General features: G+C 37.5%; 1 protein-coding gene, 1 long non-coding RNA gene and 1 pseudogene across 2 annotated transcripts; 2 read left to right on the forward strand and 1 right to left on the reverse strand.

Annotated features, from left to right (window-relative positions):
• Positions 1–755: 755 nt before the first annotated feature.
• Positions 756–2759, forward strand: LOC148719547 (maternal protein exuperantia-like). The gene is made up of 2 exons (XM_088740673.1): positions 756–1020; positions 1560–2759. The coding sequence occupies exons 1-2, from the start codon at positions 756–758 to the stop codon at positions 2354–2356; spliced, it is 1062 nt and encodes a 353-aa protein (XP_088596799.1). The 3' UTR covers positions 2357–2759.
• LOC148719548 (uncharacterized) lies at positions 756–3200 on the reverse strand. The gene is made up of 2 exons (XR_015993868.1): positions 2895–3200; positions 756–2104 (listed from the first exon to the last, which is right to left on the reverse strand). It is a non-coding gene; the product is annotated as an uncharacterized LOC148719548 (long non-coding RNA).
• Positions 3201–4342: 1142 nt separating this feature from the next.
• Positions 4343–11351, forward strand: LOC148719549 (uncharacterized; annotated as a pseudogene).
• The last annotated feature ends 5153 nt before the right edge of the window (positions 11352–16504 follow it).

A 16504-nucleotide genomic window follows, 5' to 3' on the forward strand; every position in this document is an offset into this window, starting at 1 on the left:
TCCGATTTTGTAAAGACATTTAGGTATGTATCTTGTGGTGTTTGTTTTACTTAGGACTGTATGGTCAGTTAGGACTGGGAAACAATAGTAAGCAGACACTTCCAGTGCTTGTACGGACTTTAAAGAATGAGAAACTTTACTTAATTTGTTGTGGATCATTTGAAAGTGTAAGTAATTTAGCCAAATTTTCTTACTTTATATTTTAGTCTTTGCACCACTGTTGATACTTTCTTAAGGTGAGGAAAACATTTCTATTTTGCCCCATGCTCATGGTGACCATTCTTCTTGTGGCGACTGGTGTGGCTACTTAAAAAGTCCTGCGTCCTACAAACACAGAGGCCTTCCCCATGGCAAGGATCTGATGGACAAAAGGTTGAGGCAGTCACTGGAAAAGATCATAGTAGTAAGTACAGTGTACATGTATGCTGGCACAGCTCGCTCCTCACAAATTCCCAATGCCAACCATTTTACCTGTAGAGGGGTAATTGTGAAGAAGAGCTGTAGAGGAACACAACTCTTAGAAAATAGTGTTAGTGCTTATGATTGTATTCTAAATTAAATTAATAACTGCAAGGGATAACGCTATAAGTGTCAGAGGACTATCAACCTCTTTTTCCGTTTCACAAGCTTTAAGAGATACCAAATTGTAGTGAATAAAAACCATTTGCTTCTTCAATTTAGGTTTATGCTTCAAATGCCAAGAAGCTAGCTCCCCTTGGGTCGAGCCAGGCAATTCTTTAAAGTTTGCAAAGAAAATGGACAAGAAAATACTAATTTTGAAACAGAAACAGAAAACAAGAGAGTACAAGAAGAAAAGAATTGAGAAGAAAGCGAAGCAGTTGAAAAAGACAAAACAGCTTGAGAACAGAGAAGGACAACAGTATAGTTCTGGAATGGGCTTTGATGGACATGATGCTGCTCAGGAAATTTCAGCACCACCTGCAGCCTCAAAGATTGAGAAAGTATCGTTAACCAAAGACTATCATCAAATCATATTTGATTTGGAAACATCTGGAAGGGGTAATTAGCTTTGCAGGGTGAAGTTTGGCAAAAAAGTAACAAAGTGAATACAAGGCTGTGCTCTAAGGAAAATTGAATGGAGCCCAGTGCTCTGAAACTGTGAAATCTAGGGTGCCCAGCATATGCTTTGTATAAAAAAAAAACTAAAATTTCCGAGTCACCCAAGTGGAAAAGTAAGGCGCCAGGGGCCACTGGGCGCTGTTAGAGCACAGCCTTGGAATATAACCATGTTTGTCCCAGCAGGGTGTTTTGGAATTGCACATTAGAGAATAATTATATTTAATCATGGAATTGTTTTGCTATTTTTCTAGATTGCTGAATACTCGTCCTGCTAATTTGCATCCCATAGATTCCTTTGTTTTATCATGCCTTGTTCGTAAAGAAAATAGGTCAGATGCAAATTAGCAGGACAGGTGTTCAGAAATCACTGCTATTTTTATTTTAGATATACCCTGCATAGATGCACTAAGCCTTTTTATTACATTTTCCTTTGTAATATCTTTGTAAAGTATTAATTGGATTACAATATCTTAAAACAGGTAATGATGCTGAAATCCTACAAATTGCAGCAACAGATGGTAATGATGAGTTCTCTATTTATATCAAGCCTCGTAATGTACTATCACCAGAAGCATCTGCTGTGAACAAACTCACCTTCCAAAGAGCAATACTGTTTTATGATGGGAAGCCAATAACTGATGCTGTTGCAATTGATGTGGCACTGAAGACCTTCATTGAGTGGCTCAAATCAAGAATGCCTTGCATTTTAGTAGCACACAATTGCAAATCCTTTGATGCCAGGTTCTTGGTGCAAGCAGCAGAGAAAAATGGAGTCATGGATGACTTAGTTAAAACAGTTTCTGGCTTTACAGACCCTCTTTCAGCATTCAGGGAATTGCTTCCTGAAAGGAAATCCCAAAGCCAAGAAAACCTGGTACAAGGTCTTCTGGGTAAATCCTATGAAGCTCACAATGCTCTTGCAGATGTGCAAACACTTTACCAGCTGGTGAACAAGTTTCTAAATGTCAAACTGCTACAAAAGCACAGCTTCAAAGTTTCATGGGTGGCATCCTATCAGAAGCTCCTAAAAGAAAAGAAACTTCTGGTTAATACCCTGCAGCCATTAGTTAGAAAGAAGTACATTTCAGCCTCAATGGCCATTAAGTGTGCAAGCTCAGGTTTGGGTCTCCCTCACCTGAGAGTGGTATACCAAAGAGGCAAGGAAGAAGGGGTGAAGCAAGTTCTGATGGAGAGGTTTGACAACAAACCCAGAGTCTCCTCAAACAAGCGGGTGCTGGTGCAAATATGTCAGTACTTTACAGATAATGCAAATTAAGATTGTGATTTGTGCAATTAATGTTTTGAAATAATTTTTGCACGGAAAATGTAGTAGTCAGAATGAGGACCAGTGAGACATTGGAGTGTGGTTCTGAAGTATAAAAAGCAAATTTTAAAGTGCAGTTCGTATTTTTCAGAGTATACTACATCGTACTGTATATATCACTCCTGTTAGAGTGATGGGTGAAGAATTCACATTTTGCTGTGTATGGAAACCAAACAAGACAACATACAAAGAATACAAAGAATTTGGGTTGTCTGTCTAGCATGGGGTCCTTGACTCCTTTAAGGACTATCCCTATCGCATTTTTTTTTCTCCTTTTTCTCTCTCTTTTGTTTACTATGTTGCCATTAAATTGATAAATATAAATATAAATACGAATCAACAGTCTTTTCTTCAAGTTTTTTGTCAAACCTTTATTGCCCAAGCAAAACAAATCGAACCCTAGCTCACTGGAATTAACAAAACGCCAGCGCTACGAAATTGTTTCAACTATATGCTTATAACTTCAAAATCTCATCAAATCTTGACTTACCTCATTTTTTGTTATTTTTTCACCCTTTCCAAGTATGAATTTCTGTGTTGGTGACATCAAACACATAAAAACAACCGAAAAGAAGCTTATTATCGAGTGCATACTTCGAGCACGATGGACACCATTTTGTCTCGTCCCAGTCCCCTCCGTGCAAATTCTTCATCCTGACTACTATCTGAAAACTATGTCCACCTTTTACGGCAGTTTGTGAGGAAACAAGCACGGTGACACCCGATTTTTTTTTTCAGGTTTTTGCTATGAACAATCTAATAAAGAACATATTTGAAGAATAAAAAAAGTTTGACGGTAGAACATTTTTTTTTTTGGAAAATAGTTCCGTATTTTGTGTATTTTGGCCAAGGCGAGGACTTCAAGCTAACCACGGAACTGTCCGAAAAAGGGCAAAATCCCCACAACCGAGCAATCAAAAACAGCTAAAATGAAGCAATACCGCTTATTTTGATAAAGGAACCTTCAATTTTAAAATAAAATTTTGTTTCTTTCAAGTAACCAAGGCTAAATTCTGTTGGAAGGTGATTCGAATTTTTAACGCACAACCAATAAAAAAAGCCCATTTTATTAGCCTGCCGACGTATAAACAAGCACGGTGGCCCCATTTTTTTTTTACATTTTTTTAATGTTTATATCATGAATGTTAATCATACCAAGTTTCAAAAAACGTTTGATAGTAGAACAATTTCAAGGGAATTACCTTAAGGCGATTCCCTTGTTTTGCACTGCGCAACCTTTTTTGCGCATAACATTGCGACATCCAAGATGGCGGCCGTTCTTCATGCTAGCGTGAGAAAAACAAACAAGGGCCGCTTTTGCAGAGCGAAAGCTTTTATTTGCAATAAGAATGCCGCAAATCGGCTGAAAGCTTCTGGTAATGCTCTGGTAAGACAAGAAAATGAAAAGAATGTGCGTGATCCGGAAGTCTGCAATGGATTTCCACTTCGCGGCCGTCGAGTTGTGGAATTCAATGTCCCCCTGTGAGGCAGCTCTACAGCTCTTCGACTGCATAAAAGAACCGGTGTCTGGGTTAGGATCACCACTGTACATATCCTCTTCAAACTCTGAGTGTGGAGAGACAAATACCTGTCGTACAAACAAGACCCACCGTAGCACCGGAACAACGCGAGGGAGACCAATCTTTGATGTAAACACGAAGCTCGCTGCAGGTTTATTTACATTAAACGTGGCTAAAAATCTTGTTTTCCACCATTACAGCATCCATTTAACATCTAGCCAATTTGTTAATAAGTTGAATCGAAATATTTACAGGGATGCTACACGCAGGCATAGATCCTACCCACGTAAACGAGTAGTTATCATCCATCAATATACCATCACTTGGAGAGTCCACGCTGAAGGCTCGCGAGAGGGAAGTGGGGCTCCAAGTTGAAAAGTTGGCCAAGGAATCATGTCTGAAAAGTTTGGAAAGCGAAAGAAACATGTGGAAAGATGATAGTGAAAAGGAAAATGTGGAGATAGGAGCGTCATATGACATGGGATGGCAAAAAAGGGGAAAAGCCCACAACAGCCTGAGAGGTACACTGCAAATTCAACGTCTGAAAGAATTAAAAAGGGTGCATTTGGTTATGCATTTTCTTAGAAAGCTGCTGTTTTTTTCTCTGGATTGTTCTTTAGCTTACTGACAGTTTTGGTGTCAGCCAATGGTCAAAGTTAATGAACTAAATAATTAATAAATAAATAAAATATATCCTTACTTTCACCACTAGGTGTTGGCTCCATGGTTGGCCTAAAAACTGGCAAGGTGATTTGCTATGGTTCAAGGTCAAGGAAGTAATGTATAGAAATATATTTTGTCTACTAGCACCTTGTTGTAAACAACAAGAGCGATGTTTTTTTTTTTCAATTTGACCAAAAAGTACAGAATCATTCAACATATGACAGCACCCATATTTGTCTCCTCTTGAAAGTGTTACCCAGGACCTTTACTCATAATGTCTTTTGTAAAGGTGTGCAACAAGTGAAACTGCCAACAGACAGTCGAAAAACTCTCGCATGCACAACTGCAGGCTCAACTGGGAAGGCTCGTCAAAAGCTATGGAAGCTGATGTTTGTGTTGATCTAGTCAAAAGGTAATTACTAACCAGGTAAGTAATAATAAAAATAAAAAATAAAATAATTATAATAATAGTTGTTAACATGTCAAATTCACAGCTCTATTGCTGCAAAGAGAGACTTGTGGAATCTACCTCAACTGGTAGAGCGCTGCACTAGTATCGCAGAGGTCAGTGGATCGAGTCCCGTACAGGCCTGATTTTTTTTTTCAGGTCTGATTTTCGCTATTGCATAAATAGCGCTATCTACTGCGAGGATCGCACATCATACGTATCTAATACCGCAGTGCAAAATATATGAACTTCATATATTCATTGCATCTTATATGCTTATAACTTCAAAATCTCATTAAATCTTGAATTACCCCATTCTATGTTATTTTTTCTCCCTTTCCAAGTATGAATTTCCGTTTTGGTGATATCAAACACATAAAAACAACCGAAAATAAGCGTAATATCGAGTGCATACTTCGACATCTGATGCCCGATATATTCTGTACGATTTCGTTCTTTGAGCGTGTGACGCCGTCACAGCCGTCACAGCCGTCACAGCCGTCACAACAGAGGGTAGACTGGGCTTGACTCACTCGTCAGACTGTTAAGGATACTCAAACGATTGACTGAACTTGACTCATTCATCAGACTGACTTTTAAGGATACTCAAAGGATTCATTTAGCCTAAGTCGAATTTGTTTACGAAGTACTTTGATTTCTTTGTTGCGAATTTTTTTAGTTACGGATGTGGTTACGTTGTGCGCGTATAAAAGCCTCGTTTAGCGTCGCTTTAGCTATTGTATGATTGTATTTCACCTGGATTAGGCTGGGTTGCACGAAAAATATATCTGGCATGGTATAAATCCACGGATGGGATGGCATTTGTCCGGAGAAGAAAGGAGTGCTGTTGAAGTTTCGGATGTGTGTTTTGTGGACAAGTCTCTTTTAAAATGGCAAATTTCCTTTGCGTAAGTTCTTGTTGAATGTTTCCGGAAATTTTGTTATAATTCCTTTTTGCACATAGAGCCGTTTAATACTGTTGAATGGCCAGTCAATAGTCGTTTAAATTTTCGCGAGCATTAGCGTGACCCCGCGTGAAACTGAATTAAATCTCGAAATGTACACCTCTGTTCGTTACCATCTAAATGTACAGCCGGTTAACCATTTGTTCGTTACCTTGTTTTTGTGAACGTAAGTCTTTCTCTATAATCTGTTATTTATTATTGTTTTTGTTGATAATTATTGGACACAACTCCTTTTAGTTGACTTTGTTTTTTAATTTGGAAGTTGTCATTCTTAGGTCTCGTTTAGTGGCTTTGCAGTCGCCTTTAACGAAGTCCATGGACTTAATTCAGGTAAGTGGTACCATTCCAGTATGGGGCCATGAATATAAATAAAAGCAATTATTTCCAAAAGGTAACTGTTATTTTTCGTCCTGTCGAGTTTGGAGTTTACAGCTACTCTATAATTTGAGCAGGTCGAGGGGACGCGAAGGTAGGTGGCGCATTACGGCTATTGGAATATAGTTTAAATTTTATTTGTATATAGGGCCCAAATCGGCCATTTCTTTCCATAATTAAGGTCGAGTGATAAAGCTATCTTTGAAATGTAAACTTTATTTGGCCTCTTTTATTTGTGATTTAAATTCTCTTCTAAATATCTCATTAATTTCTCGCAGTTGCGTCGGCCACCCTGCAGATGGCCACCAAAACTAAAAGGCGCTCATAGTTTTCGTGAAGATAATGAATGTAAAGTACTTGAATTAATTAGCATTAGAAAAAGCCCCGCTTGACTACATTTAGGGAAAAACTAGGTGATCAAAAGCTTCTTTTTCTAACGTGGGCTTTTAAAGATAATTTGAAACCACAATGAGTAGTAATAACGCGTTGTTTACTTGCAATCTTGCACACTCTTGTGGTCGAGAACTGCTCCCGGTGGACGAAGCCCCTATGACTGCACTTGTTAAAGAGGAAAACTAGTTCTGCAAATACACGTTTACACATTTGTATTTTGAAATATCACTTGTGGTGTTTATCCCTGCACTTACCACGTAAAATTCGTGCTATGATTTGTTTAATACACTACAATCCTCGGGGGGCCATTAGTTGAATTCCTGGGCGAATTTGGTGTACTGTTGTACCCTCCTTCAGGCGTTACTTGGCAAAACCATTGCACTTCGGCTTTGTTAAGTATAGTTGTTTGGCCATTGCACTGACCGTGGCCGAGGATGCCCTATAAAAAAAAGCAAAAAAAAGGAAACCGACTAATACTGAAAAGAATATGAATCTAGCAGCCATTTCGGGTCTATAGTTTCGTTTTAGATCCAAAATTCAAGAAGGAAGCTTTTTGTATCTTTATTTTGTAAATCCTTTGTAAAAATTAAGATGTGTTTCTTCTCCTCAGGATTAAGTGAGAAAAGAGTGACAAATGCTTTCTGGAATGGAGAGCTGGAAGCTGAACTAAGAGAAAGAAAGGCACTTGACATGTTGTGGATGATGTTTGTTGATGCTGACAGAGAGGCAATCATGGCTCACATTGACAAGCTTAGAGCCCAGGCAAATTATTCACATCCTCGTGGAGACTGCACTGAAGACTGTAATGCTAGAGGTGATGAATGGCAATGTAAACTGTTCCCTCTTTTTGCAGTTGTTTTTTTCCCAAACCTTCATTTTGCATGAAATGTAGTTTCCTATTAATGCTGAAACCAGAGGAGCCAATAGCAGATTGGATTGGAGGATTTTCTAAGTCATTTATAAATACAATCTGTGATTAGGAATGACTCTTTCATTATTATTTTGAAAGGATGTGGTAAGCTTTGGGTTGCAGACGGGTAGTGGAAGTTGATGTTCGCACATTGTATGATGAAGAGAAAGGTGCAAGCCCTAATGTTTATTTTCTGATTCATATCATTAAGAGTTGAAATCCTTGTTTTCACTCATCCACCTTCAATATTTTTGAGAAAGGTCAACAAAAAGTGTTTTACATTACTCTCTGGGCATTTGATTATCATATTTTTTTCTCTTCTTTAAGCTTTTTCACTTTTCTTTTAAAAGAAAATACATCACATTCATAGTTTAAAATTTGTTGTAAATTACTATGTTCACTTTCTTATTGAACTGCATTTGTTTTGTTGCTATTTAAAAATAACAATAAATTTCATAGATGCATAAAATTTTGAAGGACCAGTGTGAAAAAAATCTGATGGGGTCAAGGTTTGGATGAATCAGTTTGGACTCTAATGGATTCTGATATTATGAATGTGCTTCCACTGAATGTGATTTCAGTTATGTTCGCTATGGAGCCCTTATATTTGAGAATGGCACACTTTTTAAAACATTTGACAATTTAATAATAATCATTTGGTCATTACTGTTGAATCTCCTTTTTTTTAACATTTTTTCATTAGAATGTTATCAATGGACTTCCCCTGGTAAATTATCCTGATGTCTGCACTGCTGCCCATGTCCATGGAATGGCATTTTGCCAGTAACATTTAGATTTTCTTTCCTCCAGGCATCCAAGTATTCCTTCTGATATTAGAGGCTTTTTAAAACATTGTGGTGTTTTAAAGGATGCAAGTGCTGTTGAAGGTAAGTGGTGATTTACATTCGGATGTTTACGATTCATTTCTTCATGTCATCAACTTCGCATGAAGGATGAATAGATGTTCCTTAATTTTCTTGTGCAACCATTTTCATCTTTTCCTGCTATACCAAATGAAAAATCAAAAATATGTTTCGATAAAAGATCCGACATGTTACCCTTTTGATATGTGGGTTGCCAGATGGTGCAAATAATTGCACTTGCTAACTGATAGAAGAGGTTGAGTATCAGATGACTCAAGTTGAAAGTTTCCCAAAGTATTTGTGTGAGCAATCTTCTTAGCTAGAGGATCATGTTGATATTGGTCAGTACATGTTATTTCACTCTCATGTCTGGTAATTGCTGTATGCAATTTCAATTCTGGGCAGTGCTTTTTAGCACTACTTCCTTCCAGTTAAAATGCGAGCACTCACTTATTCATATACTTATTCGTATTTTTTACTTCTCAGTTGCCGACAATATCACCCTAACCACTGATGAAACTAAAAAGGTAGAATCTGTGGTAGACTCCATTTTGGATACTACAAGTACACCTGTAGGTCAATCAGCAGTGTTATCCCAAGGTAAACCTATCCCCTAGGCCCTCCATAAGTTTGCCTATTCATTTCCAATTGTGCATATTTAACTTTTTGTACAGCTGAAATGTTTCTGAAATTGTAAAGGCATCACCCATGACAAGTTTGAAAGCAATGCAGCTTTAATTGAAAAAATTTTGTTTTTAGTGTGTCGTTTTTAAGTGCATGACTCCTGTTATCTTTGACTTCTCCCTGAGCCTGTTGATGTCAAACATATTCCACATTGTAGGTTAAGGGCTGCATAATGGTTCTGAAATCATATAAATAGGTTTGCCTTTTTATGATATGCTACCATACCATGTTTCATTAGCTTTTAGTTACATTTGAAGTGCCAAAAGAAAAAAAACTCATTTTTTCTTGCTCACACAACAGGAAATGAAGAGATTTTATCTCAACCTACCTCGGCTGCATTACTAGCTGACTGTGCAGAGGAAACACCAACATCTTGTAATAAAGAAACTGGTGAAAAAAAACGCCTGCAGAAATGGTCCCGTGGACATTTTTTTATTGTTCAAGGCAGTGGATTTATTGACAAATGGAATCCCCTTTTCCGGTATGCGAACCTTGGTTAATCTTCTTTCACTATATATATAGCTGTTTTGAAATGTTGCCCTTTCCGCTTACATATATATGTATGATTTGAGTCATGTTTCCCCGGACAATTTTCTTTTTAATGATAATATCTGCAGATCGATTGTCAAGTTAAAGATAAATAGACGCAAACAGTATCACATTAAAAATGTTGCTACTGCTTTGACTTAATTTGCAGAGTTGATTTGATTCATCTTTGAGCCAGTCAAGCAGAGTTTGCATTTTATGTACTTTAACTCAGGTGTACATTTCTCTTACCTGTACTTATACAGTTAAACATGTAAAATTGGACCTCAGTGTAGGTTTAGCCATGCCTATGATTATTGAAATGAGTCATGAGAATTTTGTTATCTAATATGCTAGACTCTCCATTAAGTTAAACCAGAGGTATCAATTTTATTTAATGTTTTCTTATGAAGGGTTATATATTTATTTCATGCCAACAGGGTGGAGAGTCCATCACAAGCATTTTTGATAATAATTAATTGGCTCTTAATCGTTTTGAAGGCCTTATGACCATCTTCTTGGGGTGATATATACTTGGCATACGACAACATGTGTCATGTTGATGGCATGAAAGCTGCGTCCAAACCATTGCCACTTAACCACCACCATTTGACAAAATGTGGTCTGGAATAAACACTCATAGATAGTTTGCACCTCAAGAACCATAGAGATCCACAGTGCAAGACAAAGTACAATCCAGCCCAACTGAAGGAGGAGTTACCAAATGTTAACACTATGGCAGCAGAGCAGACCTTTGTTTGGCTTTCCCGTTTCTGTAATCATATGTGATTCAACATGTATATTCACTTCTATATTATGCAAACCTCATTACACTTTGCCTTTTCCTTAAAACATGTCTTTTGACAACCAGTTTAATAAGAAAGCTCTGTAAAGATGAGGCAAATTGACAGCTAATGAAGGAACCAAATTACTATATTGCTAATAGCCCAGTTTCCCTTCATTCTCAAACATGACAAACAGTGATTATCAATAGATAGTTAGGAGAAAAGGTTGTGTGGATGAATAAAGTAATCATGCAAGAGAAAAGAATGCCTTAATCTACTTGTTCTGTGGTAATTTAGAGATAATTTTGGTGAATTGGTATGTGATCGGTATTCATGGGTTTAAAGTGCAATCTTGAGATAAATCCATCTCTCTTATCCCCTTCCACTGCACTCACCATGGATTTTCTTTTGGGACTCTTGTCAACTTTAGACACTTCAAGTGGAAGAACCTGTTTCCTGGACACTGTTGGGAAGGAGCAGTGCACCAAATAATCGAATAGTTTTGGTGGCAATGATTCTTATTATTACTCAGCTCGCGTTTCTACGTAGCTGCCACTTTGCTTAGTATCTGCATGTTATGACCTTGCCTGATTTAACTATGAATCCCACTTGCCATTGTGTGGAAAACAACACTAATTGTCATCATTTATTGTAGACTCATTTCTGCTTTTATATTCCAAATAATGAATATCAGACAAGAAGTTCTGTTAAAGACGAATTGATGTTAAATATTTATTCTTACTTATTCTTACTTAGATAATGCCATGTACTACTTATGGAAGTACCTAATAAAGTTGTTGTTGTTGTTGTATAAAATTTCATCAAAATATTATTCCTAATGATGTCATTTTTCTCCTGCACTAATGATTTTTTTATCCGTGTTTTTACAGTTTAGTTAGGGGACCTTTCATAGGTATAGCCTCGTGGTTCACTTTTTCAAATCTGTTGCGTGTATCATAGGTTTGAGCGGATATGTAGTTGAATAAAATATTATTAATATCCGACAGTTTTAAAAGGTTATGTTGCCATAAGATCATACAAAGACTGGGGACTGGGGCGATAAACATAACCCAGGCTGCATGTAGGATTAAAATCTTCCTAAACTTTGAGAACGTAAATAAAGAAATAAATAAAAAACATGAAATAATAAAATACGTCTATATATATATATATATTATGTGGCAGTTAAAATGTCTGGATGCCAGAACTCTTATACACGAAAGCTGGGCGTCTTGGACCTGGCCAGCTAACAAGTTTAGAATTTACATATGTACCCCCCCCCCCCCCCAAAAAGAAAAACTTATACAAAATGATAAAAAAAAAACTTCTAAAAAAAAAAGCCCTAGTGGCTAGTTCCTAATGTCTTAAAAACTCAACAAAATAACATATGGCTAAGATGAAGTCTTCAACTCATGACTTTCAAAGATCTTGAGTGAACTGCTGACTACAGACTTCTGCATTCTACCTAACACTGCTGTACTCCTTTCTGATCCAACAAGCTCCCTGACGCTCTTCTTGAGGTCTTTTGAGTACCCTCCCAGGACATCGATGATTATGTTGTACTGAATGATATTAAAACCCGGGTACTGTCTCTTGAGCTCTAGAAGAAGCGGGGCGTACTTCATGATCTTCTCCTCGTCTTTGTGGTCCATGGGCAGCTCATCTCCAGTAGTGTTACCATCTTGCGCGCCTTGTCCACTAATTATATTGATAATAATATATTGTTATTATTATTATCATTATTATTATTATAAAAGTTTCGATAGCTTTTTATCTTACGTGAAAAAATTGTCCGTTAATGCAACAAAATGGAGTCGCTTGTTGGTCAGGACCCACGCTCGTTAGTCTTTATAGCGGAGCTCGCAGCGAAGCACGTCATCATAAAAATGGTAGTAACACATAAAGCCGAAAAATTGTGACTTATAACTGTATGGATGTCTGTACAAGGTGTTACTTGCATATTAGTTCGATTTGAAAAGTTGATTTCGACCTAAAAGTTAACGAGCCTTTCGAGAAAACGAGCCACTGGAAGCTTTATCAAATTTTTAGAACTTGCGTGGCTTAATCAAAGTGGGTGCTTATTTGAAGAGGGTTAGGGTGAGGAATGTTGGGAGCTTATTCCAGTAATAAAGGACTAATTGAGGGTGCCGACTGTCACAACCAAATACTGTCACGATTAAACACTATCATAAAAGAACTTAGTCTTTTCTTCACAATTATTCTTGTCAACTTCTAAGCTACTCTAAAGGGCTATAGGATAAGTCATGGTACTGATAAAGGATAAATTTCGACATGTTACAACCTGTCAAGGTGTGTAAAGTCCTTACGACTTAATATATCGATCTAGCCACGCCTAAAAGTGGAGCTCGCAGTTTTATTATTTTGTGTACGTCTCAAAGGCACAATTCCTGTCTTATATACTGGGTAACTGTATTTTCTGTAGAAGATTTGTGTATGGCTTTCAGCTTAATATTTTTCTATCTCTACGGGTGTTTGTGCGTGTGTCTAGTTGTTTTTTTCATAATAATAATGATACTAATAATACCGTATTTGTTCGCCTATAAGCCGAGCGATTTTTCCAACAAATCAAACTGAGAACAGGTAAATTCTCGCCAAGGAAGGGGGTTCGGCTTGTAGCCGTGTATTTTCGCCAAAAAATATTTAAGGGTGCTTAACAAGATTCGAAATTCAATGTTTATTCGACTGTAAGCCGAGCGATTATCAACAAACACAAATTTCCGAGATCACGAAGGGTAGGTACATGTAAATCATTGTTGGTTCTGCTCGACGGAAGCTCGAATCGCATAGGAGTTTCATCCATATTGAACAGCCTGGAGAGCGAATGGCCATACCGCTGCCAAAGTGCGATCACGAACTGATGGAACTGGATGATCTTTTCTTCCAGATCTTGTGGGAGTCGCTGGGCCAGGGTTGTCCTAGTGCGAAGGCTGATGGAATGGCGCTTTTTCCATCTCTGGTAGCAACCCAGTGAGGCTTTGAAGTCTGGATCACTGCTCAACTCCTTTGCCTTTAGCCGTAGAATTAATCCGCTTACGGCAATTCCTGTATAAGATAACAGAGATCAATTGTTTGACTTGTTTTGACGACATGAAAAACTGGCCAATCAGAAGCGGTCATTCCCACGGTTTCTGTAAACATTGCAACACGATCTGACAGATATCAGTTGATCGAAGCTTTTCATTGTTTTAAAGAAGCGAAAGACCTACCTTGACTCCCCTGCTCTGAAAACCAGTCCAGTAGTGTTTGATCCAATTCAGGATACTTTGGCCAAAGGCAGCCCATCGTCTTTCGCTTTGCTGACATTTTAAGCTCACCATAAAACAGGTTCGCTTAATCTTTTCGCCAGCGACGCACCATCGATTCACTGATTCCGTAATCTCTAGCGATGTCGGAGTTGTTCTCGACGGCCTCTGCTTCAGCAACGACTTTTAGTTTGAACGCTAAGTTGTATGAAGAACGACGAACTTTCGGCATGATGATCGATTACGATAACTTTGAAAGAGAGCGATTGTTTGAGACAGGATTCTGAACTCAGGTGAATGTTTTGTTATGTCACGCATGGTTCTATTTATTTACACATTAAATTCAACTTATCTGTGATTTGTTGTTACTTTCAATTAAACGACCAATAACAACTGAGTAAATAACCTACTTTTTGGTTACATGTTTCCCGAGGGGGAAGCTCCTTTTGTTTTCGGTTTATGTTAATTCATCTCAGTTAACGACACGCGTGGAGTACTTTGCAATTATTAGGTCTCGGCTTATAGCCGAATGTTTTTTGTTTATTTTTTATTTCAATGCAAAGCTGCTGACATGAAGAAGTTTAGGGTCTCGGCTTATAGCCGAGATCGGCTTATAGGCGAATAAATACGGTAATTTAAACATATTTATACAGGATTGCTGCTTCAATTTAGGAAATAAAACTGCTATCAATGCGGGTCCTGTTGAAAAAAATAAATAGAAATCAATTTAGAGTAAATTATAAAATAGTTACAATAAACGAAAGTAAATTCGTTTATTGTCACTAGTTTTTTCAACAAAAGTATTATGGAAATGTAATAAAATGCTTTAAATAAATTTATCAAAAAGAAAAAAAAAAAAGTACAACATGTACATTGACCTTTTAGGTCCGATTCCTACCATAAGAAAAAATAAAGTGGAAGAAAACTCGCAAGTTGCAAGTTTCGCAAATTTTTCGGAAGACCAGCTCCGGCAAATTTTGGCCGAAAGAAACTCAAACATTTCATCTTGACACAATTCATTCAGCTTCGATTTTCTCCAGTATCTCAGTGTATTTTTCGCTTTTCGTTTAAAGATATCGGTTAACTGGCTTGTGACGATCTGTGACGGTGTGTAACGGCCAGTTACTACTTGTGACGCCTTGTTACGGCTTGTTACTGTGTGCAGTAAATGGTTTGAACCCGGGGGTAACATGTGAAGGTGTAGTCTGATCGTCCGGGTGAGTGTAGTCCTGAGAAGGACTGTTGTTGGTGGCAGTGACTGACGTTTCGACAACCTGTGCGGAAGTCATCATCAGAGTCAAGTGAATGATTGTTGTCAGTAGAACTGTAATAAGTTGGGAAAAGGACATCTGCGTGGTGCTATCATTGCTCATGTTTGGGGATATCCCATCCCTGATTTCTATTTGACTAGATGGGCACAGCAGTACACAGGCTAATTACAAGCTTTTGGTTACTCCTCATGACTTACTGTTAACTGGGAATTAACAGCTGACTTAATCTAATCAATTTGCTCCTGAACATTTTTTAACTTCATTTGTTTGACTTCAGAAAATACTTCTGATAATTTCCCTCTGACATTTCTAATTTGGAAGATTAATCATCATAATCATTATGTTCTTTACACCTCCATAAACACCAACAAGAGTTCTTTGTTTATAACTCAGGCAGCTTATGAATATAAGAAATCAAGTTTAGAAGATAGTTGATTCATTCAAGGCTGGTGCAATACGAGAAAAGACAATGCAGTGCTTTATTCACATAGATTAAATTATATTATAATAATTATTTTACCTTACAGTAGTTTTGTTTCTTAAAAATTTGTTTTCTAGTAGTACCAATATGGTAATGTTACTTTGTGAATCAGGGAGCTAAATAAAGAAGAAGTATTCTGTTAGCTCAGTACATTTTATGTTGCAGATGGCATTAAGTTAGTAAAGAAAGAAAAGAAAAAGCAAAAATAAATAAAATAAAATGATTAGTGAGGGAAAAGCAGCTTAAAATAAAGACATACTACAAATTATTCATAATTGTGATGAGAAATACTTGTTGGGAAAGTAAAACTATTGCTCAGAAATAAAATTGCAGCTTCTCAGAAAAAAAAAATTACAAACTAAGGTGGAAAGTGAAAACTTCTTTATTATCATTATAATGAGCATTTTGTACTTAAAGCATACCTCGGTTTATTCTTCCTCTAGTTGAGCCAGTCTTTGTACTTTTGGGGGCTTCAGTCCTATGCATGGTACAGTCATAGGTTTTTTGGCCAACTATGATACATACAGTAACAAGTGGGGATAGGGTGGCCGTGCTACACGGGCATGTGTTGTCTTCTTTTCGGCGAATCTGACCGAAATGCCGTTGACATGCCGATTTATACGGCTCAAGCCACTGCTTTACAGACCTGATAGTGCAGCGTCCTCGGATCACCGCCTCAACCATTCAAAAATCGTCTCATTGTTAGCCTTGATGCATAAGCTCTTTTATAAACAACAAACCTTAGTTGCCACGGAGCCGCCAGCGAAAAACAACAATTTCATATCGTGTGCAACTTCAGTTCGGCTTTGGCAAATTATATAATTGAGCTTTAAAACTATCCAAAAGGTGAGCCGAGTTTCAAAGCTAAGTTTACAGTATTCTTTCTAAGTTTTGACTTTTTACGCTGTCGATTTGACTGACGGCGAAAAACATTGTAAAAGTTACCGGCATTTC

The sequence above is a fragment of the Stylophora pistillata genome, chromosome 12 (genome assembly GCF_964205215.1).
Source record: "Stylophora pistillata chromosome 12, jaStyPist1.2, whole genome shotgun sequence".
NCBI lineage: Eukaryota > Metazoa > Cnidaria > Anthozoa > Scleractinia > Pocilloporidae > Stylophora > Stylophora pistillata.